General features: G+C 44.9%; 1 protein-coding gene across 4 annotated transcripts in view; it reads left to right on the top strand.

Annotated features, from left to right (window-relative positions):
• The window catches only part of TRIOBP (TRIO and F-actin binding protein), an 89,914-nt gene that overhangs the window by 48,871 nt on the left and 14,349 nt on the right, over positions 1-26,694 (top strand). For 2 of the 4 annotated variants that reach the window (XM_053257511.1, XM_053257512.1), the window contains 6 exons: positions 15,431-15,487; positions 16,073-16,141; positions 16,748-16,837; positions 19,088-19,197; positions 21,868-22,423; positions 24,689-24,784. In XM_053257511.1, the coding sequence (XP_053113486.1) occupies positions 15,431-15,487; positions 16,073-16,141; positions 16,748-16,837; positions 19,088-19,197; positions 21,868-22,423; positions 24,689-24,784 (978 nt within the window). Of the gene's footprint in view, positions 1-11,697; positions 11,779-14,806; positions 14,947-15,430; positions 15,488-16,072; positions 16,142-16,747; positions 16,838-19,087; positions 19,198-21,867; positions 22,424-24,688; positions 24,785-26,694 lie in introns of those variants that run through there. The other 2 variants (XM_053257515.1, XM_053257513.1) reach the window with 2 other exon arrangements.

Below are 26,694 nucleotides of genomic sequence, written 5' to 3'. Positions count from 1 at the left end.
TTGCTGGGGTTTTTAAAAGATTGTGAGCCCTTTGGGAACTGGGAACCATCTTGTTTATCTTTCTATGTAAACTGTGTTGAGAACTCCTTGTTGATAAGTAGTATATAAATATTTGTTGTAGTAATGTGAGTGTCTTTTTTTAAAGCCTACTTCTCAGACTTTCCTAGTAATCAGTGTCAAACTAATGTGTGTAGTACCAAATTCCAGCTTTCTAGATGGTTTTGAAACCTCACTATTTCAGATTATACATCTCAAGACTTAACAGATGTTCCGTCTTTCTATTTTATGAGAAATCACCGTTCCTCAGAACAAGTATTCCCAATTTAATTTCTCCAGGTCATGTGGAAGTATCCTAACCATTTTGGTACCCCTGTGAGTTATTCTCTGACAAGGGAAAGGTGGTCAGCAGAGATTCCTTGGGGTGTGTGCATGAGAAAAGTCTGACTCTTTCAAGAAAGCTTGCTTACTAACCTTCCCACATTATTTCTCAAAAGTGAGAGAGTGGGTTTTTAAAAAAAAAAATCTATTGCTAGTATTGTGATGCTGCACTATGGAGCTGGAAAACATCCCAGAGCGAGGCTCAAATATGCTAAAAGTAACTGTGACCCTAGCAGAGGTCACAGTTCAAATTAGGAAAGAGTCACTTTCAAATTAGGAGGCATCAAGGCTTTAAAAAAAAAATGCAGGAAGACTCTTTTCAGTGGGGGTGCTTCTTACGAGATGGCAGTGAGTCCAGTTCAGCCCGCTACCAGTTCCCAGTGTGCAAGGACTCCTGGTGGAAGCCGCAAGTTCTGCTCCCGGTGTGTCGTGTGAACTCGCCAATGTCGGATGGCCAAGCACCACCTCCCTCCACCAACACCCAACTTCAAATCTTGGTTACTGATGTTGGGTGGCGAAGTGTTGCTTGACCGTCCAACATTGGCAAGTCTACATGACATGCCAGGAGCAGAACTTGCAGCTTGTACCCGAGATGTCGCTCTCCAAGAAGCAGAACTACACTTGCTGCTTTATCATGAGAAGCCATCCTGTCTTTCCTCTGCCCCTTAGCTGTCCTAATTTTTCCTTCTTCAGAATAGGATTACTGAAGAATAAAGAATTAAAACCTAAACCAGGAATAGCATGTTATGTTTGCTTTCTCTTTTGTAACCATCATTGCATCCTCCTCCTATCTCATCCCTGTCTGTCTCACGACTCTTTTTATAAAGGTAGTGCTTGTTTGTGTTTCCATATACTAGATACTAAGTATTGTTTGCTTTTCGGGTGGTGGTGTACGGCTGAGGTGAGCGACTGCTGATTCTATGCAGCTTGAATCCCAAGGATTTTTCTTATGGGGATCTGCACTCTCGCTCCCGGTAAGCATAATCGGGGCTTTCTTATGCCGGTTGCTGGGATGTTGGAAGATATACACAATTGAAGGTACATTGGTAGCAATGCTTCTGTTATTACAAGTATCAAAAGACTGTTTAAGGTCAATTACAGACTGGAAGCAGTTCTTTTCTGCAAATAACATAGAGTTTAGGGAGCAGGAATTGTGTTGGCATGACTGCACGGGGGCCATGAATGCCTTTTCCTCAGTGGTTCACATCCTGATTAAGTGTGCTCAAATAATTTCCATTAAAATTAAAAGGACAAGTTAGGCATACCTAACTTCTCCTTTTTATTTTCAGTGGGACTTCTTTAAGTAGACTGATGTTAGCCAGTGTCTCTTAGAGTAAGATTTTCATTCCTGCTCCATTGCCTGTACATAGTCTTACTGCAAAGGGCAATATGTTTCCATAGATCCATCCAATTAGTTGTCATTACTGTATTATGTGTATAACATTTCAATCTGCAGAGTGCCTGTTATATTTTAATATTCTTTATTCACAGAAATCATTTGTAGTAGGTAGCTATTTCCAATATGGGAAAACTCCCAGATGAGAATAAGGAAAAGGCTTGCCCAGGCTGCACATAGAGTCCATGGCAGAAGCAGAACATGTTTTTGGGTCCTCGAGATGATAAAGTCTACTCTCTCCCTAAGCCCTGTTGCTGAACTCATTGGTGATGGGGAGAATTTGTATGCTTACCTTAATTTTTGTCTCTATAAGCTTTACTGACTAGTTGGTCGCATTTTTGGTTAACACATCAAAAGAGATTTATTTAATTTTATATACTGCCTGACTCCAAGGCTCTATTCTCCTGTTTCCAAGATCTGCCTGTTTTTCTGCTCCAACATAGGACAAGATGACCTAATGATAGGCACATCGGAAGCTGCCTTATACCAAGTCAGAGCATTGCTCCATCTAGTTCAGTATTGTCTACACTGACTGGCAGCAGCTTTCAGACAGGGGTCTTTCCCAGCCCTACCTGGAGATGCCAGGGATTGAACCTGTGACCTTCGGCATACAAAGCAGATGCTCTCCCAGTGAGCTACAGCCCCATCTCCAAATAATGCCGCTAGAAGTGCTTTATGTGGTTTTTTTTAGCTTTGTTCCGGGGGCTTTAATCCATGCAACGACCTTTTGAAGTAGGCAAAGATAGTAGTAGTACTCTGAAGTAGGCAAACATGACAACTTCCCCACAAAATGTGGTACAACTCATTACTGATCAGGGATTAAAACGTTGGTTTCCCACAGCCCAAGCTCCTGCTCTACCCTTTGCACCACACTGCCTTCTGCTGGTGTTGTGGACCAAATGCCACAACCCACCTATTTTCCTCTGTCCCTCAGCTAGTGGTGCAAAGTTTATTTTTCCTTCCAGGATCATTTTCTAGTTGTTGTTGTTTTCACTTCTACCTCCTGGTGGGAAATGTACCAGAACCAAATCGGCCTTGTATGAAAGCATCGTCCACTGAGGTTTAGCTCTCATTCTTGGCATGAAAGATATTTGTCCTCCCATCATGAGATGTCGAGCGGCTTTTTATCCTACCTAGTTACAAGCCTGCTCCTGGCTTCAACATATCTATAAATGCCTTATGAACATTCTTTCTTGTTCCTCCTTCTACCCATTTGTATCATCCAAAGCAATTCCTTTCCTCCTTTTGGTGTTTACATTCTTTGCATACTTTCACACTATTATCATGTCCCCTGTAGTCCAGATTTTGCTGGGCTAAGCACATTTAATTCTTCTTCTAATCTCCTCTTGCCTCCTTCAGCCCCCTGATCAGTATTGGGTTTTTTTGTTCCTGTGTCCAGCAGCATAGTGTCTTGCAGATGAAATGCAACACTCTTTAAGCACAGTTTAAGCCAAAATTGAGTTGTTGTTCATGCCTTCAAACTCATGAAATGTTGAGCTTAGAGTGGCATTTTCCCAACCTAATTTCTAGCTTGTCTTTTAAATTACATATATTTTCCCTATGTTCTCTTGCAGCATCCTATCATATCGAACTTTTGAGCGAGATCTCTTTGGGGGCACTGCATTGTGACTCCCCTTGTACTTCAGTGCTGCCTGAAATGGTGAGGCATCTTCCGATATCTGGAGGGCTGTCATGGAAGATGGAACAGACTTGTTCTTGGTTGCTCCCGAGAACAGGATTGGAACCAGTGGGTTGAAATGACAAGCAAGCAGATTTGGCCTAGACATCAGAAGGAATTTCCAAACTAAGAATTGTTTGACAGTGGAACAGTCTGCCTCATGCAGTGGTGGACTCTCATTCACCAGAGGTTTTCAAACAGAAGCTGGATGGGGAGTTTTCGGGGATGTTGTAGCAGATTCCTACACTGAGCAAGGGTTTGGACTTGAAGGTCTTCCACGATCTCTTCCAACTCCATGGTTCTATGAGTCTTATGACTTACTGCAGTGCAGTGTTGCCCGTAAAATGGATTCCCAGATGTTGTTGACTTCAACTCCCAGAATCCCCAGCCATTGCAGCTGGGGATTCTGGGAGTTGTGCAACATCTGGGAATCCCTCATACAGGAAACACTGCTGCAAAGCTGCACAACTTTGGTCCTCCTGCAGATTTTGAACTACAACTCCCAGAATCCCTTGCTACTGGCCCTTGTGGCTGGGCATGATGGGAGCTATAGTCCAAAACCAGCTGGAGGGCTAAAGCTGTGCAGCCCTGATCTGCTTCTTCTGAACTCTTGATGGAACGCATAGAAAGACCGGAGCTCACCGTTTGGCCACCTTGTGCCTAAGAAGGGATAGGAAGTAGTTGATCGTTGATGGACAAGAGATGCCATTCTATTGCTTGCATCCGCAGTAGCTGATTGTTCCCCAAGGAAGCCTTCCTTTGGGCAGGCAGGGTCACAACAACTTGTGCAGGCTGTAATAAATGTTAAATGTCAAATGCAGTACTGCATGCTGCAATAAATGTGGTAGTTTTCAAGGGGCCAGAAGACTCTCATATTTTGCTGCAACGGAGTATCCCAGCTGCCTCTCTGACAGCTATTGTCTGGGTGGAGAACTCTTGTGGTCTTATTTACAAGGGCTGCACCAGATAATGCCACGTCAGGCTTTGAAAAATGTGACTGCAGTTTGACCTCTTCCCCACTGCTGTGGTTTTGCTTGTGGTGCTTCAGCAGGCTTTTTTGTTACTATAGGAATGCTGTCTGCAGCAGTGTTCCCTCTAAGGCGTGCGCTTGCACTCACACATTTTTTGATGTCTACTCAGTTAATTTTAGATTCTGCTCAAATTGAACTGGGAAGGTCCAACTCTGAATGCACATGCGCACACCCTGCTCTGATAATGCCGCCCAGAACAAAACTCATTCCAAACACAGATGAAGAAAACTAGAGAGAACATTGGTCTGCAGTTGTTGTCACTCCATTACATACAACGCTGCTGATTCTTTTGTGTGTTTTTTAAAAAAAACCAAAACACCACTTAAGGCAGCATATGATAAACAAGTAGTTCTGGAAGAACTAATCTGCCTACTTTGCTTTCACTATCCCTACAACTGGACTAAATTTGGTTCAAACTGGTTAGGTGGTTCACAAGTTAGCTCACTTGCGCCTCACACATTTATGCGTCCATCATGTTGAATTGGGGTGGATGACATCATCGCAAATTGCACCATTGAGGTGTCCCTGCAGTTGTACCCAATTTGGTTCATATTCTCATTTTCTCTCTTTCTCTCTGCTCCTGGTGATCTCGTGGCATTTAAAAGCAGACGTAGCATGAAACACAGCAGTAGAACAAGCTGATTCCCAATATTAAATGCCTAGCTACCACCACTATTCAGGGATAGCAAAAACTATCAAACCTTGGACAGGGATTCTCAGACTTGAGTCCCTGCATGATATTGGACCACAGTTCTCATTATCCACAGTGGCCTTTGACCATTGCAGCTAGGAAAGATATGAATTGAAGTCCAGCATTTGGGGACCTAAGTTTGAGAGCTGCTGACTTACCATTCCTTTTTTTTTTTAGCCTGCTTTCTTTAAGGAAAGAGCTAATGAGATCACTCGGCATTGTATGTGTGTTTTCCCCATTCCCCGCATCAACTTCGCATTGCCTGCATCAATATGAACTAAATTGGATACAGTTGTAGAGACATCTCAATGATGTAGTTTGTGGTGATGTCATCCAGATGGCAGACACATGGACGTTTGAGGCGCAAGTGGGCTAACTTGTGAACTGCCTAACTAATTTGGATCAAATTTAGTTCAGTTGTAGAGATATTAGTTCTTACCAGAGCTACTTCTTGGTTTTTCTTCAGGATCTTCAACCAGTGGTCTCTCTCTATCTATCCTTGCTTAGCTATATACATCAATGCAAGTCCACAAGCCAAAACCTGGTCCCTAGTTATTCTTCCTAATTTAGTGTGTCCTGCAAATATTGTCTAACTTTTAAATTTTCTCCTTCCATTAGGAAAAATGCCTGATGTACCATATGTCCTTATTAATTTCTCTGTCTCAACCTTTTGATGTCTATGTGATTTTTTTTCCTTCCATGTTATCTTGCTTTCGAATATTGATGGCCTGGTTTATTTGGACATAGAATGCCATGGAAACAGTACAATATTTGGCTGCAAAATGGAAAAATATTACATACACTGCATTCCTTCGGCCCTTTCTGAAATCTGGGTGTAACTTGCTAGAGTTATCCATTTCTAATCACTCACGGCTTGCTCATGTTTCTGTAGCCCTATAAATACCTAGGGATTTTCTTGCAAAACTCCTCATGATTTTTTTCTTGGAAGCAGTGATGTGGACATTGGTGGTTAACAGGGAATGTGATGGAGGCTTCCAAGAACGAAGCAGGACTGGATAAGTGTTTTGATGCTCTGGGTTTGGGCAGTGATATCACAGCACTTCTAATGCATCAAATGCAAATACAACTAGAATACGTTTGAACAGATTCCAACTGGGTCTTGGTTGCAATAATTGAAATGAAACTGATGCTACAATTCCAAGAAGTCCATTTTGAAGTCGGCGATTATCCAGAATTGGTGTCTTGTAGAGAATACTCCAATTCTGTTTATTTTAAAATTACTCCCAAGGAAAATCATGGGGTGGGGGAAAATAGTTTATTTATAGAAATGTGTGGCTAATCACAAGCTCAATAGCCCTGTTTGAATATCCTGTTGTATGTGTGTACAGGTGTCTATACACACCCAGATGTGTTTTGTGTGAGTGACTGCACATCAGGCCTTGACAGACTTTCTTTTGATCTAGGAGCCAGCCCAAACATTTAGGAACCAGACAGTTCTGGTTTTACTGGAGTTAGTGATAGACATGTACTGGAGTTAGTGATAGACATTACGGATGGGTGGTGATAAATGGGCTTCTTGTTATCCCCTTTACAAGTACAGGCATGCCTCACAATTCGCCTATCCGTGGCCGGGTAATGGACATCCAATCTCTGCATACACAGAGAAAAACCTGAAAATAAGCAGTTATATTTGGGTATTCACGGGTTGAGGGGTGGCCGGAAATGACCTTGGAAGTCATTTCTGGCCGCCATTTTGTGGTCCATTTTTGTTTTTAAAAACACAAAACCACAATTATTTGCTGAATTTTGGGGACATCTGGACTTGTGGCGGGCATCCTTGGATTCCTGAAGGCCCACGGAGCCCGATAGGGCACTTTATTTGGCCCATTTTTGCAGGTGCTTTGGGGGTTGTTTTCTTAATCTAGGAACCTAACCTCCACAATCCCATAGACTCAATGCCCCATTATCCGCAGTTTCATTACCTGATGCAATCTGTGAGGATGGAACCCCCATGGATAATGAGATCCTTCTGTAACATACTTAGAGCAGAAAACAGGGCTGCCGTGAACAAATATTTTATGAAATAACTCTGCCTTTGAATATCCTAGTCTAGATGCCATGGCTTCCTGGCGCCTGGGATTTGACAAACCCTGCTGTGCATGTATTTATTTAGTGAACCTGTACCTGTGTACAGTCCCCCTCCAATGCAGGGTACAGATAGGAAGTGTACTACTGTTTGCGTGTTGCTCATCATGTGATGTTTGCTGTTCATGCGTACTGACCTTTAGATGCATGCACGGTACACAGATTGTGTTGAACATGTGTGTGAATAAGGCTAATGTCTACTGCTACCTATGGCTGTTCCCTGCCACTGCTCAACCACTACTATGGCAAGGGGTGTGTGTGAGTAAGAGAACTTACTGCCTTTTCCTCTGACTCATCATTGCCTTTTAAAAAGATGCTTCTGAAAATGGAGAGTGGATCTGAACTAACCAATCCTGACTATGTTCTGCTGAGTTTGAACAAGGTTATTGTGGCTCTTCCCTCTGGCCATGTAGTGCTGAAATGGTGATGGTTTGATATTCATGCGCCAGCAGATGTTTAGACTGTGCTCATGTTTCTCACCCCAATTGTCAGGATGTGTCCTTGGCTCTCTCTTGCCTTTAATTCATGCCTTGTTGGCCGTGAAGTGCAGCCTTTGGGTTTAACTCGACTGCTTGTGGTTCTGTTTGTTTGTAATGCAATACCCTATTGAAGACTAAACAAAAGTGGTTTATGTAGCAGAGAAATGAGAAAACGGTGGGCCCCATTGGGATAGGAAACCATCTTCTAAAAGAACAAGACAGAAAAGAGAGCCAGTAGTGAAAATACCAGCAACAGCCACTGGGGGGGAAAAAAGGCTAAGCTGGGATGAATAAGGGCAGGTGCTCTTCCCTTGCTAAATATGAGAGCCATTACAGGCACTCCCCCAACTTAAAACACCCAGACTTGCAAACAAGTGTTTTCATGTCCCATATTACGCTAATGAAATCCCCAAGCTGCACATACAAACAAATTCTCCCTCTTGGGAGCTGTGTGTGTTCTGAGTTATGAACAAATCCATTATTGACTTACACAATAATGGATTTTTTTTTTTAAAGCTTCCACTTACGCAGTGGCATTCTTGTCTTCTTGGAATATTTGACTGCAGTCATATCATAGGCGGTTAATTGTCCACTGATGCATTGACCCTATATACCAGTTTTCATGAGGATCAGGAAAGATGTAAAAACATGAGAAGTGTCTCTACAGTGTTCCCTGTAAGAGAGGTTCCCAAATGTTGCTGACTACAACTCTCATAATCCCCAGCCAAAGGCCATTGCATCTGGGAATGCTGGAAGTTGTAGTCAACATCTGGGAATCCTTCATACAGGAAACACTACTTTCTACTCTTGAAGACTGAGAGAACTGAATGGAAGTTAGTGTGCATGTTCAGGACAAAACTCTACTGTGTTGACTGGAATCGAAGATGACTCCGAATTTAAGGCGAACCCCCCCCCCCCCGACTTCTGATATCAAAAAACTTGGAATAAACCTAGTCTTGGATTCAGATAAATACAGTAAATTTTATTAAGCTAGACTTTACCCTTACACCAAAGAAATTGGGAACCAGATTTTCCTCAAACACTGGACTGGTTCAGATGCTGCTTTGAACTGGCCATCATAACTGCGTGCAAGGAAAGCGAGAGTGCTCATCTCCCCTCCCTGGCGCACTGTTCTGTGCAATGTATCTGGACTGCCCCCTCTATGCATGGTTCAAGTACTGAGTGGTATTTGAACCTCCCATAGAGACAGGGCCTTTTTGGCCCTCCATTTGGAACACCCTCCCAGAAGCCGCTGAAGGCCCATCTCTTTAGAGAGGCATTTTGACATTTTAGCTGCAGCTTATATCTGGTGGGTTTTAACTTTAACTTATTTAGCTTGTTTTTTAAAATTTGGTTATAATCATAGGCTTGTGTTTAGGTAGTTTCTATTTTGTTAGTTTTGTATTGCTTTTATAGTGTATCTGTTTGATTTTGATAGCTGTCCTGAGCCAAATAGAGTGTTTCAGACTAACAGCCGCCCCCCCCCCCCCACACACACCAATTGGATGATGGGATTCTGATGTGAGGGGGTGGGAAGCATGCATGCATGCCAACATGCCTCCCCTTTGTGTTGAACTGGAATGATCAAAGTGTCATTGAAACCTGGTTCCCTCCCTGGTTTCTCCCAGATAGGGCTGAGAGAGACTCCTGCCTGCAACCTTGGAGAAGCCGCTGCCAGTCTATGTAGACAATACTGAGCTAGATAGACCAACGGTCTGACTCAGTATATGGCAGTTTCCTATGTTCCTAAACCAGCCCACTGTGTTGATCTGTGCCCTCTAGCCACTAGGTAATACTACCCGGTTTGGCTTTTTATTGCCCTGTCTAAAATTAAACTTCAGCTTTGTAAATATGAAGACAACCATTTGTCTTCAATGGTTTCTTGTTTACTTCTGCTCTGCATCATAAGAAGTCTATATGCCAGGCCTGCTCAACTTTGCCCTCCCAGCTGTTTTTGGACTACGACTCCCATCATCCCCGGCCACAGTGGTCAATAGCCAGAGATTATGGGAGTTGTAGGCCAGCATCTGTAGAAGAGCCAAAATTGTGCAGCCCTGCTGTATGCTCTGCTCAGTGCTGGAAGCAGAACAGAATAACTACTAGATCTTAGATTTTTTTTTTTTAAAGGGGGGAACAACTGGTATTGATTTGGTTTGTCTCTATAGCCCTATGTGCATCCTACTTAGTACCTAGTGAGGCTAATCCTTTTTCTGTTGGTGACGGCCAACAACCTAGATGGCTTTAAGAGTGGTTTGGATAACTTCATGGAGGAAAGGTCTATCACTGGCTACTAGTTGAAGGGCTATAGGCCACCTCCAGTCTCAAAGGCAGGATACCTCTGAGTACCAGTTGCAGGGGAGTAACAGCAGGAGGGAGGACACGCCCTCAACTCCTGTCTGTGGCTTCCAGCGGCATCTGGTGGGCCACTGTGTGAAATAGGATGCTGGACTAGATGGGCCTTGGGCCGGATCCAGCAGGACTGTTCTTATGTTCTTATTTTCCTCCTCGCATTTAGAATGGGCTGGCAGCCATCTTTTTAGAACTGACCATGTGTGGTTTTTACTAGTTAACTTGGTTTCTCTTTCCAATATGCTTCCTCAAGCTCCCGCTCTCTTTATATGGCGGATTTAGATATTCCTATTGCCTTTCTAGCCCACTTTATGCACCTGGTGAAGTGTAGTGCTGTCTTTGAAATAATATTGCAATGGACGTGTCCAGTGTTCTCTCTAATTTTTTTTTCATCTGTGTGTGGAATAAGTTTTGTTCTGGGTGGCAGTATCAAGGCAGTGTGCACGCATGTGCATTCAGAAGGGGGCCTTCTTGATTCAACCCGAGTAGGATCTAAAATTAGATGAGCGGACATCAAAAAACTTGGCAGTGCACACGCCTTAGAGGGAACACTGGACATGTCTAATGTCATCTTTATTATGAGTCCCACCACCCTTTTGAGATCATCCGGAGGGGTCCATCTGCAGTTGCCACCAGTTTGTCTGCTGGCTACTGGGGACAGGCCTTCTCTGTTGCCTCCTCAAGCCTTTGGCATGCACTCCGAGTCTCCCTATCTCTGACAACTTTTAAAGAGACTCTTAGGCTGTATTTGTTCACTCATACTTAACTGTGTTAATGTGTTAATTCATTTTAATGTTGGTTGTAAACTGCCCAGAGATGTGAGTTGGGGCGGGGTACAGATATGCTGGTTTGACCATTCGCAGTCACCCCCACCCCCTCTGGCCCCTGTGTCAGTGCTACAGACTTGATAGATTTTTCTTTCAAGTTCTGTCTGCTCCTTTCCTGCAATGTTCTTCCTCCTCCGACTCTTGGGTCATGAGATTTAATTACCTCTGGAATGGGGGCAATGGTGCTGCTAGCACAGATGTATTTACATGGGGAATGGATTATTTGAACATGAAGGAGGAAAAACCCAGCCTGGACATGCAGACTTTGATCCAAACTGTTGATTTTATCTTGCCTGCCCCTCCCCATCTTTCTCCCAATGTTTGACAGTGGTGGAGGTGAAGAGAGAGGAAGCCTCGGTCATCTAGCTCTAGTTTCCATGCGGGTTTTCTTTTCCCCCCTTCCTGTTGACATCTAGTCCCTGTAACCGGACACCCCAGCCAAGTAGGCCAGCGATAGGCTGGGATTCACAACTGTAGCAACAGGTGGCCCGCCCCTGCATCCAATCAGGATGGACCGTTTGGGGCGAGCCCTGCTTCTCCGCTGCCGTCTGCCATAACCTTGGGTGTAACCCAAGAACTCAGCCTTGGGAGATGAAAGCAGGGAAAGTTTCGCCTAGCTGGGCTGCAAGAGAGCCAGGCTTGCAGAGACACCTGGGTTTGCAGAGACACCTGGTGCTCAGCGGATGCCTTCTTGGAAGTATTGGAAGCCCAAGAGGGAAGTGAGCATCTTTTCAGGTGCCAAGCTGCTCTCTACGCTACCCTCTTCCAGGCTGGAGGATGTGGCAGTTTGGACCACTGGACAACTTACCTGTGAATGGCCATCTTGATGGAGACAGCTCTCTGGTATGGATATGCTCCCTTGTATCTTCCAGTTCTCTCCAGTCATGTCAAGGCAGCCTTTAGGGGGTGAGAGTGTCACTGGTCCAGTGTAACTAGAGCCTAGTCTCTTAGTTAAAAACAAATATTAGTGTTTTAAGTTCTAGATTGTATCCATTCTATTAATGGTGCAAGCCACCCTGAGCAGTAGTGCACTGGAGGGGCCAGGGTATAAATATCGTAAAGAAACAATACAAGCCAGTTGGATTCCTTTAGGAACTTCAGGGCTATCCATTCTTCTGGGAAGTGAGGCTGTCTCTCTACTATAGAGAAAGAGGTGGTGAACTCCCTTCTGGACAGTAGCACAGCCAGATCTATATTAAGACTTCATCTGCATTCAGAAGTGTGGCTACTTCCGTCCAACCCATCTGAGACATTGGGTTTGGGCAAGACGCAAGCCTTCCTTGTCGCTCTGGGAATGGTTTGGGTTGTGAACTGGTTGGTTTGGGTTGTGCACTGGACCTGGTTGGGGAGGGAGGGGGAGTAAAGGTTTACACAGAGCCCGTGTGTGAACAGACCGATGACCACTAGAAGAGCCTCAGTTACAGGTAAGCAACCTGTTGTTACTCTCCCTGAGGTGGGGAGTAGAGGCAGTTAATGATGCATTAGCAACCTGAAACCTTGTGAAAAGTAGAGAGCATCAGAAGGTGGCCATGGAGACAAGATGCACATCTTAAAATTTGCTTATAGGGGTCTGTGAAGAAACATAGGACGCAGCTGCCTACTGAGTGAGGTAAGACCATGGATCCACCAAGCCCAGTATTGTCTGCACTGACTGGCAGCAGCTTCTCCAAGGTTTCAGGCAGGACTCTTTCCCAGCCCTATCTGGCAGGGATTGAATTTGGGGCCTTCTGTATGCAAAACCCTTGATGCTCTACTCTTGAGTTAGGGCCCCATATCTAAAGGAGCGATGGGGGGAGACCTTTTCACTTGTTGAAGGGCAGCATCTAGACAGCTGCTTTAGAAACCTTCCTTTTGTCCCTCTATTTTCATTCCTGTCTCTTATAATCTATCCCAATAGTTAATCACTTTATACTGATTTTATTTTATTTTTTAAGCTGGAAGGTGGTGTGCTGAGTTGTCCTTCTTGGTTTTGTGAAGCAATAAGGCACTCTTCCCATGTCAGCTTTTCAGAACTGGGACGGAAAACTGGTTGGGGTGCAGCAGTCTGATGAGAGATTGTATGCCTAGCCTTACCTCTTTGATTTAGAACCGTATCCACCCCATTCATGTTGATGCATAAGAGCTTTGCCACCAGGAGAGAGGGAGGGAGATGTGTGAGTCTAGTAGTGGGAGGGGCTCTGCTCATTGCATTTTAAGAAGAACATTTGTAGTCTCAGATCTTTCTTGTCCTATAGCCTTGGGCAAGTTATTCTAATATTTTTAAATTTACTCATCTGTGTGCATGGACTCAACAAAGCAAATGCTTGTTTGCTTATTTCCTGTAATGCAAAGTTGAAAGTTAACTATGCCTTTTAAGAAGTAGTGGATATTATTGAATTAACATGTTAGGAAAAAATAGTTTAAAAGCAGCTTCTGTTCTTGCGTGAAGACAAAAGAAGCCAGTCTTTCAGTCTCATACTACTGATTCAAGGAAGTTATGAATGGACCCTATTTCCAAAGATTAGCTATTGGTAGGGTTTGTGCAGTTCTTTGACAAACCATGTCTGTTTGTCCATTAGTTAAGTTGCAAATGCCTTCAATAACCACTGCATCATTGTGGGTGAAGAACAGGTAGAGGGGTGTGTGTGTGTGTGTGTGTGTGTGTGTGTGTGTGTGTGTGTGTGTGTGTGTGTGTTGCTTAGTGGGGGATGTAAGGAGCTGTCAATTTGAGTACTAAACAAATTTATTTGAGTAACAATCAAGTTTATTAGCTCTCTTCTGCCCCCCTGCCCCAATCTAGAATGTTCCATAACATCCCTAATGAATATATAACATACATCTGTCATCTCCAGTTTGGTTTTCTGCTTGAAATGAATTGTCAGTTACTGCCTGTTGTCTAATCCACCAAACAGGTTTTCTAAATCATGTAACACCACTTGGCATACAAATATTGCAGGTGTGTGTTAAGGGAGACATGAATCGGGAGACTATGACTTCATGGGAAGTGGGGGACAAGGAGTTACACCTGGGTGTACGTTCCACCTCTGCCATGGATTCACTGGATACCCTTGGGCAAGTCACTTATTGCAGAACTGGGAGGGAGGATAATGATTACCCCAAGGTTGTTATAAGGGTGGATGGCTCAGTGCAATCAGGCTCTATAGCAGTTGGGACACTAAGCATGCAGTGCAGATATGGATTCCTGGGTCAAGCAGCTGTGCATTATCTTTAACCTTTGGGGACTGAACATCCTATAATGAAAGGGGATGCCTTCTTGCTTTGGCCTTTAGTAGACATGTTTGTCTAAGATCTGTATCTCAGGCAGGTGGTATCAAAATATTTCTCTTAAGTCTCTGACATTCTGTTGGTAAGTAGGGGGAGCTCTCTGTTCACATCTACTTATTTATTCTTGTCCGTTGCATTTTAGTCCAACAAAGTCCAAACATTAGAACCAAAGGACATCCCTATAGTGCTGGGCAAGTAACTCCAATTTAATTCCAACCTAATTTCCAATTTGGCATCTGATAAAGTAGGTCATCATTGCCCATGAAAGCTAATGCTTGTTTGTGTAAATAATAATAATAACAATCTACAGTTCGTTTCAAAGTGCCACTCATTAACTTATTGCACCCACAAAAGACTAACAAGGCTATCTTGGAGACGGAAATTTGAGTGTATTGACCAAAGTCTTAATAGATTATGATTTCCTCACACAGTATGTATCAAGACGCCACTTCAGATATTTTCTGTCTCTTTAAGAACATTAGAATGTTTTCCTTCCATCTGCCTTCAACTGACCTCTCCACTCTGCTCCCCGCAGGGCCAATTTAGCCTCTGATGAAGTGGGTCCTTGTCCATGAAAGCTAATGCTCGGTTGAAACTACCTGCAGGTCTTTGTTGTTACAAAGCGGCACCCATTTATTCTACTTGGCTAATAGCAGTTAGTAAGAACGCTGCATGCTGAGAACAACTGCCCCTCCTCCATCAAAAGAAGCCCCCGGGTTACTGAGCTATGCTAGTCCTGGTGCTGAGGTAACTAGGCCTAACTGAAGCTGTCGACTCTGGCATTTTTGAGAGGGGCACATGAAAAATCCGGGTGGCCCAGCACCCCCACAAGAAGAGCCCTGCTGATTCCATCTGATCCAGTACCCTGTCTCCACAGTGGCCATCCAGAGATCTCTCCAATTAACATGTTGGCAAATTTAAGTGCTTCTCTGGGATGTTTTCATTGATACACTTGTCTCTTTTTCTAAGCTCTTTTGAAGCTGCAGTTAAACCTCGGACCCGGATCTGCAGAGCCGCCCCCCCCCCCCCACTTTTCTCCCCCTCCCCAGCTTTTACAAACAATTTTTAAACTGCTCTGTTGTAATGGAGAGCCACTAAGCTGACACAACCTGCTTCCCCGCCACAACCTTAGGCTGGCTCTATTCAGACTTGCAGATTTATGTTGGATTTCCAAATCTCTCTCTTAATCCCGGGCACTTATTAAACCTCTGTGTGGTCTTCTCTTTTCCAGCCAGACCTTCTCAATTTCAAGAAGGGATGGATGTCCATATTGGAAGAGCCTGGAGAGGTAAGCTTGAGGATAGAGAAAAAGGAGACATCTTGCAGCTGTCCTTGTTTTGAGCTGTGAAGTTCTCTGTCAGCATTGTTGCTACAATCCTTGTTGAAGAAGCAGGGATGGGAACCGCTTCCAGCTTTGCTTCATGGCTGAAAGTAATGATTTTGTTTGCCAGTGTGGGTGGAAACTGCACTAGGTTCTTAAAAATTGGGAAGTGGACACAAAGCAAAGCATTTGAGCAATTTTAGAATTTCCTCTTGGGGTGCAATGAGATGGATGCTTTGCGGAGATCTTGAGAAGACTTTGTTCATAAAAATGAAATTTTAACTACTACTTTACCCGGCATGCTTTGTGTATTCCAGAATCTCTATTGCATGCTTCCCATCAGACTCTGCTTGTATCTCATTGGATGGATAAGAAAAGGGAATCAGGGGAGATCTCCTGCAAGAAGTGGGGTAGCCGGATTTGTGCCTGACTTTTGAGCATCGGCTTTAGAAAGCCATTAAGTGCAACGCACTTCCTTGATATCTCTTTAATATAGCTCTCCTTCCCCCTCCCTGTCTTGTCCCCTCTTCTCCCTAATGGTTGTGTCTGCAGTGGACGAAGCACTGGTTTGTGCTGACAGACTCGAGCCTGAGATACTACAGGGACTCCAATGCTGAGGAGGTAAGGAGGCATCCTGACCTGCATGATCTCTCCTGCACTGGGCAACTTGACAACTAGCATAATAATTTCTGTAATGCACTTTGAGTACACAAGACAAATGCTGGATAATGATTTTATATTGTCACATTAGATGAATATAATCAAAAGTTGGGGGATTGGAGCACCATGGTGGGGGCCATGGTACTCATCTTTTGTATTGAACAGAGGAGGATGGGCAGGTCATGGATTCATAAGAGTGGGTCTACTGGGCAGGGGAAGAATTTCTCAAATGGTGTAGATACTGTATTTACCTGAATCCAAGACTAGTCGTCCCTGTCCCCACCCTGCCAAAGTTCTTTGATGCTGGAAGTTGGAGGGTTGTCTTAAGTAGAGAGTGCTATTCCTTTTGGGAAAATACAACTATAACCCGTATTTAACCTCCTGTTTTTTTTTAAGGGGGGCGTCTTTTAATTCAGGGTCGTCTTGTGTTTGAGTAAATACAGTAAGATACATGGAGCAAAGAATTTGATGGGGGCTTAGGAAGAAGAAGAAGAGGGGAGAGTGGAGTTGGGAGTGGTGTTAAATGAGTTGCCAATCTGAAGCTGATGGTCTGGAGGTCATTTTCAGGCAGACGATCTGGATGGGGAGATTGACCTACGCTCCTGCACCGATGTGACGGAATATTCAGTGCAGCGCAACTATGGCTTCCAGATACATGTGAGTGCCTGCAATGGCAAAGTTGGGGTAGAATAAAAAGACCACAATGCCCAGCCTTATACTCTATGCTGCTGCGGTAAAAATGTTTGAGGGAAGGGAATCTGTGGACTTCATGTGTGCAATTCACAGTTTTCCTATGTAGGCAGTCCCCAGGTAATGTTCTGCATCTGATGTGGGATGATGCAGTATCAAGAAGTGTTGAGTGGCGTGGAATTACAGGTGTCATCTGGTCTTGTTGACTGAATTGTTCTTTGTAGAAACAGAGGAGAAGAACATGGGAAGATCACTTATAGAGTCAGACCATTAGTCCATTTAGCTCATTATTGTCCTATACTGACTGGTAGTGTAGGTTTCAGGCAGGAGTCTGTCCCAGTCGTACCTGTAGATGCTAGGCAGGCCTGCTCAATTTTGGCCTCCCCCAGCTGTTTTTGAACTACAGCTCCCATAATCCCCAGCCACAGTGACCAATAGCCAGGGATTATGGGAATTGTAGGCCAACATCTGCAGGAGGGCCAAAGTTGAGTAGCCCTGTACTAAGGAGTGAACTTGGGAGCTTCTGCATTCAAGCGTGAGGATGATCTTCCACTGAGCCATGGCCCTATCCCCGAAGGGAAATACCTTACGGAGCTCACAGATAGTCCCCTATCCAAATGTGCAACCCTTGCACATCCAAGGTGGACCCTGCTTCGCAAAGGGGACAACTCATGCTCACTACCACAAGACCAGCTCTCCTACCCAAGGAATGAGGCAGAGATACAGTAGCCTACAGGAGAGCATCCCAGTGTTGAACACATCTGGGGAAACTCAGCAGAGTGTGATGGAAGAGCTTCCTTGCATGTAGTTGGTGGAGGGGGAAGGAGAGAGAAGGTGGGTGACCATCCCTTCAAGATGTGCTTGCAAAACTCAGGCACAGTTTCCATGTAGAAAGTGAGGTCCAGGGGATAATGTTTGGTTTGATCCCTGGAAGTCCTGGATTCAAACCCCACCTCCCATTGTGGGCTCAATGCTTTTCCTAAGGTTGCACAATATCTCAGGCTCTATTTTCCTTTTCCAGAGTAGAGACAAAGGTCTGCCTTGTAACTGAAAGCTATTTACTTAAAGAATGCCTAACAAAAGAGAGGGTGCTGCTATTTTGTTTTCCCTGACCACACAAGCTTGTAGATATGGAGACAGGCAATATAAGTCTTGAGGAGCTGGCAAGAGGGTTTTGTTTTGTTTTTGAAGGCGCAGAACATAACCTGATGACTAACATTGTAGTTACTTTAGTCATAAAAAGATGGTCAGAATTAAAATCTATAAAGCTGCTGTTGGGTTTACTTCTGCTTGAGGTTGTTTACTACTCTTTTTCCCAACATATAAATGATGTGAATAAAGATCCCCTATTAAATTTCAAGGCAGATGACGAAGAGCTATAGCTCAGTGATAGAGCACTTGCTTCACTCCCTGGCATCTCCAAGTAGGACTGGGGAAGAATGCTGCCCAAAACCTTGGAGAGCTGCTATCAGTGTACACAATACTGAGCTCGATGGACCAATGGCCTGACTTGGTATAAAGATGTTTCATATATTCCTAAGCACTTTTGGTTAAAAGAGCAGCTTGATGTTGGGCAAAGGTTTAAATTAATTGGGCCTGAACTTTAATAAAAGGGTAATAGTCTGATTCTAAGATAATCTGTACTGATGTGTTCAACGTGCTGTAATAAGCATTCTTTCTCTCCCCCCCCGCCCGTTTTTAATAGTTTGATTGATTTTAATTGCCTTTGTTTTATATGTAAACCGCCCTGAGCCAATTTTGGAAGGCGGTATAAAAATTGAATATATATACACACACGTGCGGGCATGCATACGCTAGGGCAATGTGTGACATGCTGGAGTGGGTGTGGCCTTTTAAAGCCCTGCCAGTTAGTGCTCTTCCCACAGGCTGCCTGCCCCCCAAATGGCCTGAAAATGGCTTAACCTGGCATTTGGGAGGAAGCTGGGCCCAAGGAAGGAACTCTTGCTGCCATATCAGTACTAGTGTGCAGATGCTCTGTGTGGGTAAAGCTAGTTTAAAATATTCTTTTTAGTTTCAAAAACCTAAATTTTGGAGGGGGCATCAAAGACAAATGTCTTCCAAATGTGCTTGCAGATTTCAGTGAAATGCACTAACTTGTTTCTACCCAGTTTTGATCTTCAGGTTCCTTTTCTGTACTGATGATGATGTACCAGTCTATGAAGGTAGCCAAGCCCGATCTTGATGTTTCTCTTTCAGACTAAAGATGGTGTCTTCACACTGTCTGCGATGACATCGGGAATCCGGCGGAACTGGATCGAGGCACTGAGAAAAAGCGTGCGTCCTGGCAGTGTGCCAGATGTGACAAAGTACGTCAAAATTATATAGAGGATCCATGTCAGCCAAGAAACGCACAACCACATACAAAAAAAGCAGCTGCAAAATAGATGATATATTCCACCATGTTTCGATTGATATCGTTTAAAGGATGTTTTCCCGGAATTGCCTGAAAGACATACTTTCTTGCAGGAATCAGTCTGCCTAGGATTCTTGCAAAACAGTACCACTTCCAAGCAGTTCTGGGAAAATATTCTTGAAAACGATATCACTCCAAATGGGGTGGAATAAATCTTCTACTAGCCAACTCCGCACAGAGCATCTGTGTGCTCTTTGGGGCTGGCGGTTACCTCTCCCCCCCCCGCCCCAGTCTCAATTTCCAGGCCCAGCCGCCTCTCCTCCCCACCACCACCTTCTGCCTCCCCCATTCTCCCCTCTCCTCCTGGGCCTTGCCTCCGCGGCTGGGCTGGGCCCACCGCTGCCTCTGGCCTCCACGGCCAGACCTGCCGCTGCCGCTGTGACCAATCCTCCTGGGTGCGCCTCAGCCAATCAGCTGGGCTGTGGGACACACATTCCAAGGCACACCTGGGAGAATTAATATAATGGATTCTTCAGCAGTTTGTTACAAAATATTATCTCGCTCCCCTGAAATCATGGCAATTTTGATCCATTTTCCTGATGGGTCACTGAATGATATTTTCAGACTTCCTGTGGATCTGCCATGTTGACCATTCCCAAACTTTATCTTCTCTGCTTCTGTAGCAAAGCATATGCTCCCCAAGCTGCTACACTAGCAATGTCTGGAACAACTTGTTCTAAGGAGCATCCACTGTATGTGTGTCACTTGCTGAAGGAGCAGGCACCATTTTGGCCCAGCTTGAGCAGATCTAGCTTTCCTCTTCTGGCCTTTGCAGTCGCTCAGCATATTATATTGTAGGTTGCAAGAATCCCCTGGTAGGCTTTTGCTTACTGCAGCAAATCATTAGCCACTGCCTTAGGGTATGCTTCGAGCAATAGTCTCTTGGTACAGCAAGCAAAGGAGTAAAAAATGCCATGTGTTTTCAAGCTGCAGTTGTGGAAGGAATTCCTCGAGCTCTGCATTTTGGGATCCTGTGCAGGTTCAGTAATAATCAGACATGGCATTTGAGTGTACAGACACCTGTACACTCATGCATGTTTTTATGTGAATGACTGTACCTGTGTTCATTTTAAAAATGCATTTGGGTACAGTCCACTTCAGTTGCATAGTACAGATAAGAAGCATGGTGCTGTAACTGTGCTCAGTGTAATGTGTGAATAACTACCTGTGTACAGATCTGTACCTGTGTATACTGCACACTCATACAAGTGTTGAACATAAAGGCCTTGCTGAATCAGGCCCAAGGCCTATATAGTCCAGCATTCTATTTCACGCAGTGGCCCATTGAATACCTCTGGGAAGTCCTCAAACAGGAGATGAAGGAATGCCCCCACTCCTGATGTTGCTCCCCTGCAGCTGATATTTGGAGTCATCCTGTCTCTAAACCTGGAGGTAGCCTATAACTATCAAGACTAATAGCCATTGATAGACCCTTCCTCCATGAACTTGTCTAAGCCCCCTTTTAAAGCCTGCCAAGCTGATATCCATCATCTCATCCCATTGCAGAGAATTCCACAGATTAATTATACACGTTCGCCTGATTCAGACTGTATCCAAAGCCTTGCTGTAGCTGTGTACAGTGGGGCAAAGGTGGAAGAAGTCTCACCCCTCTACTGTGTCACTCATCAACACACCCCGCTGTTCACTGTTTCAATGGGGCTTGATGATGACTACGACTATTACTATGACAAATATTTATATACCGCTCTTCAACCAAAGTTCTCAAAGTGGTTTACATAGAAAAATAAATAATGCATAAATAAGATGGTCCCCTGTCCCCAAAGAACTCACAATCTAAAAAGAAACACAAGGTAGACACCAACAGCCACTGGAGGAATACCAGGCAGCCACTGTGTGAAAAGGGAAGAGCCCTTCACATGATGGCAGACACATCCATGATTGTGGGGGTGGACAGCAGAGATTAGAACCTCCGAGTTCCCTTGTCAGCGTGCACTGGAAGGGTGGTAAAAACAAGTGTGCATGAAATTGGGCCTTTGCCACGGTGGCTGGAGATGATGAGAACCCAAGGTTGGGAGCAGTGTTACCTGTAAGAGGGATTCCCAGATGGTGTTGACTACAACTCCCAGAATCCCCAGCTGCAATGACCTTTCGCTGAGGATTCTGGGAGTTGTAGTCAACAGCATCTAGGAATTCCTCTTACAGGGAACACTGATTGGGAGCCCCTGCCACATGAGGATTTGGAGCCTTTGCCTCAAAAGGAAGACGTTGAAACTCTCGACTGTATAAAGTGCAGCTGTTCTCACCGCAAAATTCTCTTTTATGCAGCACTTGTGTGCTAACTGCCCAGATCAGTGGTAGGCAGCCTTGGCTCTCCACCTGTTGAACTACAACTCCCATTGTCCCCAGCCACAATAAACAGTGGCCTAGATCTTGTACCCTAGTCTTGGAAGGTTGTCCGTATTGCTCAGGCACATGGTGTGCCTGGGTAGTTCCCAGGGCTGGACTAATAAGGGATGTGGCTACATGTTGTGCTTGAGAGCCCGTATGGGCAGCTTTCACAGTCCTTACCTGCACTCTTTGTGTGGCCTCTCTCGGCTTCCAGGCTATCTGACTGCAATAAGGAGAACTCCTTCCGGAGCTACGGATCACAGAAGAGCAGATCGGAGGAGCAGCGGCCAGGCGCAGGCTCGGAGGTTATATCCAGAGGTGGCGGCAGCAGCAGGAAAGCAGATGGGCAGCGCCATGCTTTTGACTACGTTGAGCTGTCTCCCTTGCAGCAGGGACCTTTAAATCAGGGGTCCCCACAACGGACCAGGGGGAGCGTAAGAGCTGCTGATGGAACAGCCAAGCGGGAGGACCTGGAGCGGGACTTGGCCCACCGCTCAGAGGAAAGGCGGAAGTGGTTTGAGTCCCCAGCCAGTGGAGTCCTGCAGACGGATGGCTTGGCAGGGGAACATTACCCCACAGCAGGTGGCCCGGAGCCTTCAGGGCCTCCCCTCTCAGTGGCTCAGAGGAATCGCCTAAGTGAGGAGATTGAGAAGAAATGGCAGGAGCTGGAGCGCCTGCCCCTGAAGGTCTCCAAGCGGGTACCACTGATGGCCCTGCTGAACCAGGGCAAAGGAGGCCACAGCGATGCAAACGAGGCCCTGGAAAAAGAGGTAGAGCTGGTCCTGGTGGGCTGCCAGTTCTTTCTACGTGCTCAGAGTGTATTGTGCAGTATGTGTGTTCTTGATTTGGGGCTTGGTGTGATGTCTGGGCTGTTATGAAGAGGAGTGAGTAAGTGTGTGAGAGAGACGGATAAGAGGAATTAAGTTATATTTTTCTGAGGGTGGCTAGGTAGGTTTTTTTGAGTTACACAGAATTGTTCTCTGGTAACTGGTAAATGTGTGAACTGAAGTATTCTGGGAAGGCAAAAAGCAGGCCATTCCCCATTTACGTCATGGTCACAGTCACCTTAAGTGGCGCAGCAGGTAAATGCTTGACTAACAAGAAGAAGGTTGCCGGTTCGAATCCCATCAGGCAGCAGTGATATAGGAAGATGCTGAAAGGCATCATCTCATACTGCGCAGGAGGAGGCAATGGTAAACCCCTCCTGTATTCTACTAAAGAAAACCACAGGTCTCTGGCCACCAGGAGTCTAAATCGACTTGATGACACACTTTACCTTTTACACAGTGCATTTGTCTTTAGGGTCCATATTCTGGTTTTGTTCAGTACTCTTTTTCTCCAGACCAGTTCAGACAAAAACATGTGAACCCTGTTCAGATGTTGAGGGAGAGTGCTGGTGAACACACAAGATTGGAAGTGGGTTGGAGGTTCTGCCTGCAGCCCATCACTGACTCTCCAGACCTGCTCTTCACACTCAGAGCAGTGTTTGAAGAGACGCCAGTAAGCATGACTGACTGTTTCTGTGATCAGGAGGCTGGGCACCCCAGTCTCCCGATCATGGAAATGGGGGGCAGTCACACGTACAGCGTTGGTCTCTTCCGACAAACAATGACTTAAGCATGAAGAATGAGTGATGGGCTGGGGACGGGATTTCCCATCCACTTGAAACTTGTGTACATGTACATTAAGATGTGATTTGAATAATTTTGGTAATGAGCTGCTTTAAACATTAGCACCCCCATGTTGAGGCCCTGCCACATGGAAGTGCCTTCCTTGATGTCTGTGAGGTGCCTCTGATGCATGAATTGGTCCACGGTATTGACAGTATTGAGGATTTTAAAAGTGCACTTTATTAAACTGAAGTAGTTCTCAATGTGGCTCTCCCCTTATGTTTTGTCCTGTGAACTGCTAGTACTGTGAATATATACTGCTTTTCAGCAAAAGTTCTCAAAGCAGTTTACACAGAAACATAATAAATAAATAAATAAGGTGGTCCCAAAGGGGCTCACAATCTAAAAGAAACACAATGTAGACCCCAGCAGTGATCACAAGAGGGATGTAGTGCTGGGGCTGGATAGCGACAGTTTCTTTCCCCCAGCCAAATAGCAGAGAATCACCACTTCAAAAGGTGCCTCTTTGCTTACTTAGCATGAGCACACAAGCATATTGCCTTGTCCTAAGTACTCTTATATTTAGCAGTGGGAGAACAACTGTCCATATTCCAAGCATAGTATCTTTTCCAGGGATTTTTACTAGTATCTGCCCTTTTAAGATTGTGAGTCATCTGGGGCAGCGAACCTTTTTCTCTTTCATTTCTCTATGTGAATTACTTGGAATTTTTGAAAAGTGGTGTATAAATATGAATATACCACTTAAGTGATAGGAATATACAGGCAAACCTCATTACTCGTGGGGAACCTCTGTTCCTCACCTACTACCACGAGTAATGAAACCGCAAATAACAAGGCATTGTGCCTATGGAAAATGGGGGGTAGGGAGGTAGGTTTCTGGATGAGGAAAAAAGGGCAAAAAATGGCAGGGGAAACTACTGTACCGTGCTCCTTGTGCCCAGCAATGCCCCCCCCCAAAAAACTACAAAAATGGGCAAAAAACCCAGGGGGGGGGGACTACTGTTCCATGTTTTGCAGGGTCTCCTTGTGCCCAGCAATGCCCTCCAAATGTGTGAAAAATCATGGGGGAAATGCCTTTTTAAAAGAAATGAGCCACAAAATGGATTCTGCTTATAAATGCTTACAAAATGGTGGCCAGAAGTGACCTCCCTGGTCACTTTCAGCCCTCTAGGGACTGTGGACACGTGGGTTTTTGCTCTTAATATCCACAGATACTGAAATAGGTGTGAATTAGGCACCCGCGGATACGTGAAAATGCAGATGGCGAGCCTGTAAATAGTGAGCTTTCCCTGTATAACGTATTAATATTATTACTATAATAATCTAGCTAGGTTACAGCATGTGGATTTAAAATCAGTGCTTGCCCCTCTCCCAGGAGTCTGAATCTTGCTTTTTCTGGTGCAGGTGCAGGTCCTGAGGTCACAGCTGGAGTCCTTGCATGTCCAAAGTGAGGAAAAATCCCACCGAGATGGGCACACACCTCGAGGCTACATCTCTCAGGTAGAGGCACAGCTGAGCATGCTGTTCTGTATTCCCCGCCTTATCTCTCTTTGCTTTTCTTCTTTCTCTTGTGTGTCCCCAGCCATGCGATAAGGGTAGTGAAACAAGGACCAGGAATTACCGCCCTCCCTCCCTTTGCCTGCGCTTCATAGATTACTGCTGCCATAGCAACCACCATTGGACACAGCTATAATCAATGTTAATTATATAGCTTCTCCATGCAAGATTTTCCCATCTGACACAGCTGAAGTCATCAGCTTGCGGGGGGAGGGGGGCGTGATACTGTGTGTGTACAGGTATGGAGGCTGGCCATGTGAAAAGGTTGAGTGCAAGCAGCTGGGGCGGACGAATTACATCGGAAGCTGTGCAATAGTGAGCTGGACCATTGGCTCAGCTAGCTCAGCATTGTGTACAGTACATTGACGAACAGTGACTCTTCAGGGTTTCAGAAGGGTCTTTCAGTCATTCCTGAAGATGCCAGATACTGAACCTTGCATCTTCTGTATGCAAAACGGGTACTCTCCCTAAGCAACAGCATCCTCAGTCTGGCATGGCGTTGGTCTCTCTAGGCCACAAACGGGGCTTTGGGTCAGCAGTTTCTTTGACTAACATTTGTGTTTCTTCAAATGTAAGCTACCTTTCCCTGGGATAGAGGTTCAGAGCTGAAAGACTGCATGTCCCAGAAGGCAGTGCTGGCCTTGCCAGCTGCATTTGATCTTTGAGCGAAATAAACATGGAATTTGAACGGTATTGCCTGCACAATTCAGCTTGTGCTGGCAACACAGTACAGCATTGCCTTCTGGGACATGCAGTCTTTCAGCTCTGAACATCTATCCCAGGGAAAGGTGGTTTATATTTGAAGAAACACAAATGTTAGTCAAACAAATAAACTGCGGACCCAAAGCCATTTGTGGCCTAGAGACCAGCGACATGGCAGACTGGAGATGCTGTTGCTCAGGGAGAGTACCAGTTTTGCATACAGAAGGATGCTTTAAGGAACATGGAGTGTAGGTGATTCCATTTTATTAATCCACCAGCATTGGTGCTGGCACTGGAGGAGAATGTATAGGCCGTAGTCAAGGCCTATTGACCAAACTACTGCTAAGAGCCTCTTTTGTGCTTAGCGGTTGCTTCTGAAGCAATCGGTCATGTGGTTGCAGTCATACTGTTAACCAGTGAAAGCCTTTCTTTATCCAAGATCACTTAGGCTGGAAAGATATATTGTTAGCTGCCTAACTGAAATGTAGGCCCAAACAAAGACCGGTTTGATGAGAAGTTTGAGAGTACATAATGAACTCTGACTTGAACTCTGTGAGTCAGCCCTGGAGGCTACAGCTGCTCAGAGATTCTGAGGCCCACAGCACAGAATGGGCTGCAATCCGTCTTGCACAATGTGCAAGCTCATATTTCAGCACAATTAAACTTTGCTTGACTGGCCCCCTCAACTAGAGAAGGCTTCATTTGCCTTACCTTTTGAAAACAAGGTTTCAAATTAAGTCTTGTAATAAAGGTACAGCATATACTGTCTTCTGTGTCAAATAGATCAAGCTTTTTCATAACTACTTATTGTATTCTGTTTTTAATAACATTACGGAATAAAAAACAAGATTTAACAGTGTCAAATTCCACACACAACCCCCACCCCCACCCCCAGAGAGAAAAAATAAATACATCGATTATTAAAATAAATAATGAATAAATAAAATGTTCAGTAGCACCTTAGGGATCATCTACTCCCAGCTGAATCTACTCGCCTGACTAGTTCAGTCAGGAGGGCTCTGTTCTGTGCTCTGATGCCTGTTGAGGCCTGTTTGTTGAGCACACGGGGCAGGGCCTTCTCAGTTGTTGCCCCCAGGCTGTGGAACTCGTTCTCATTTGAGACTTGCATGACTTCTCTCTCCTAGCCTTTA

The sequence above is a fragment of the Hemicordylus capensis genome, chromosome 5 (genome assembly GCF_027244095.1).
Source record: "Hemicordylus capensis ecotype Gifberg chromosome 5, rHemCap1.1.pri, whole genome shotgun sequence".
Classification (NCBI taxonomy): domain Eukaryota; kingdom Metazoa; phylum Chordata; class Lepidosauria; order Squamata; family Cordylidae; genus Hemicordylus; species Hemicordylus capensis.
The sequence above is the reverse complement of the archived record's forward strand: the minus strand, read 5'-3'. Positions and strand labels throughout refer to the sequence as shown.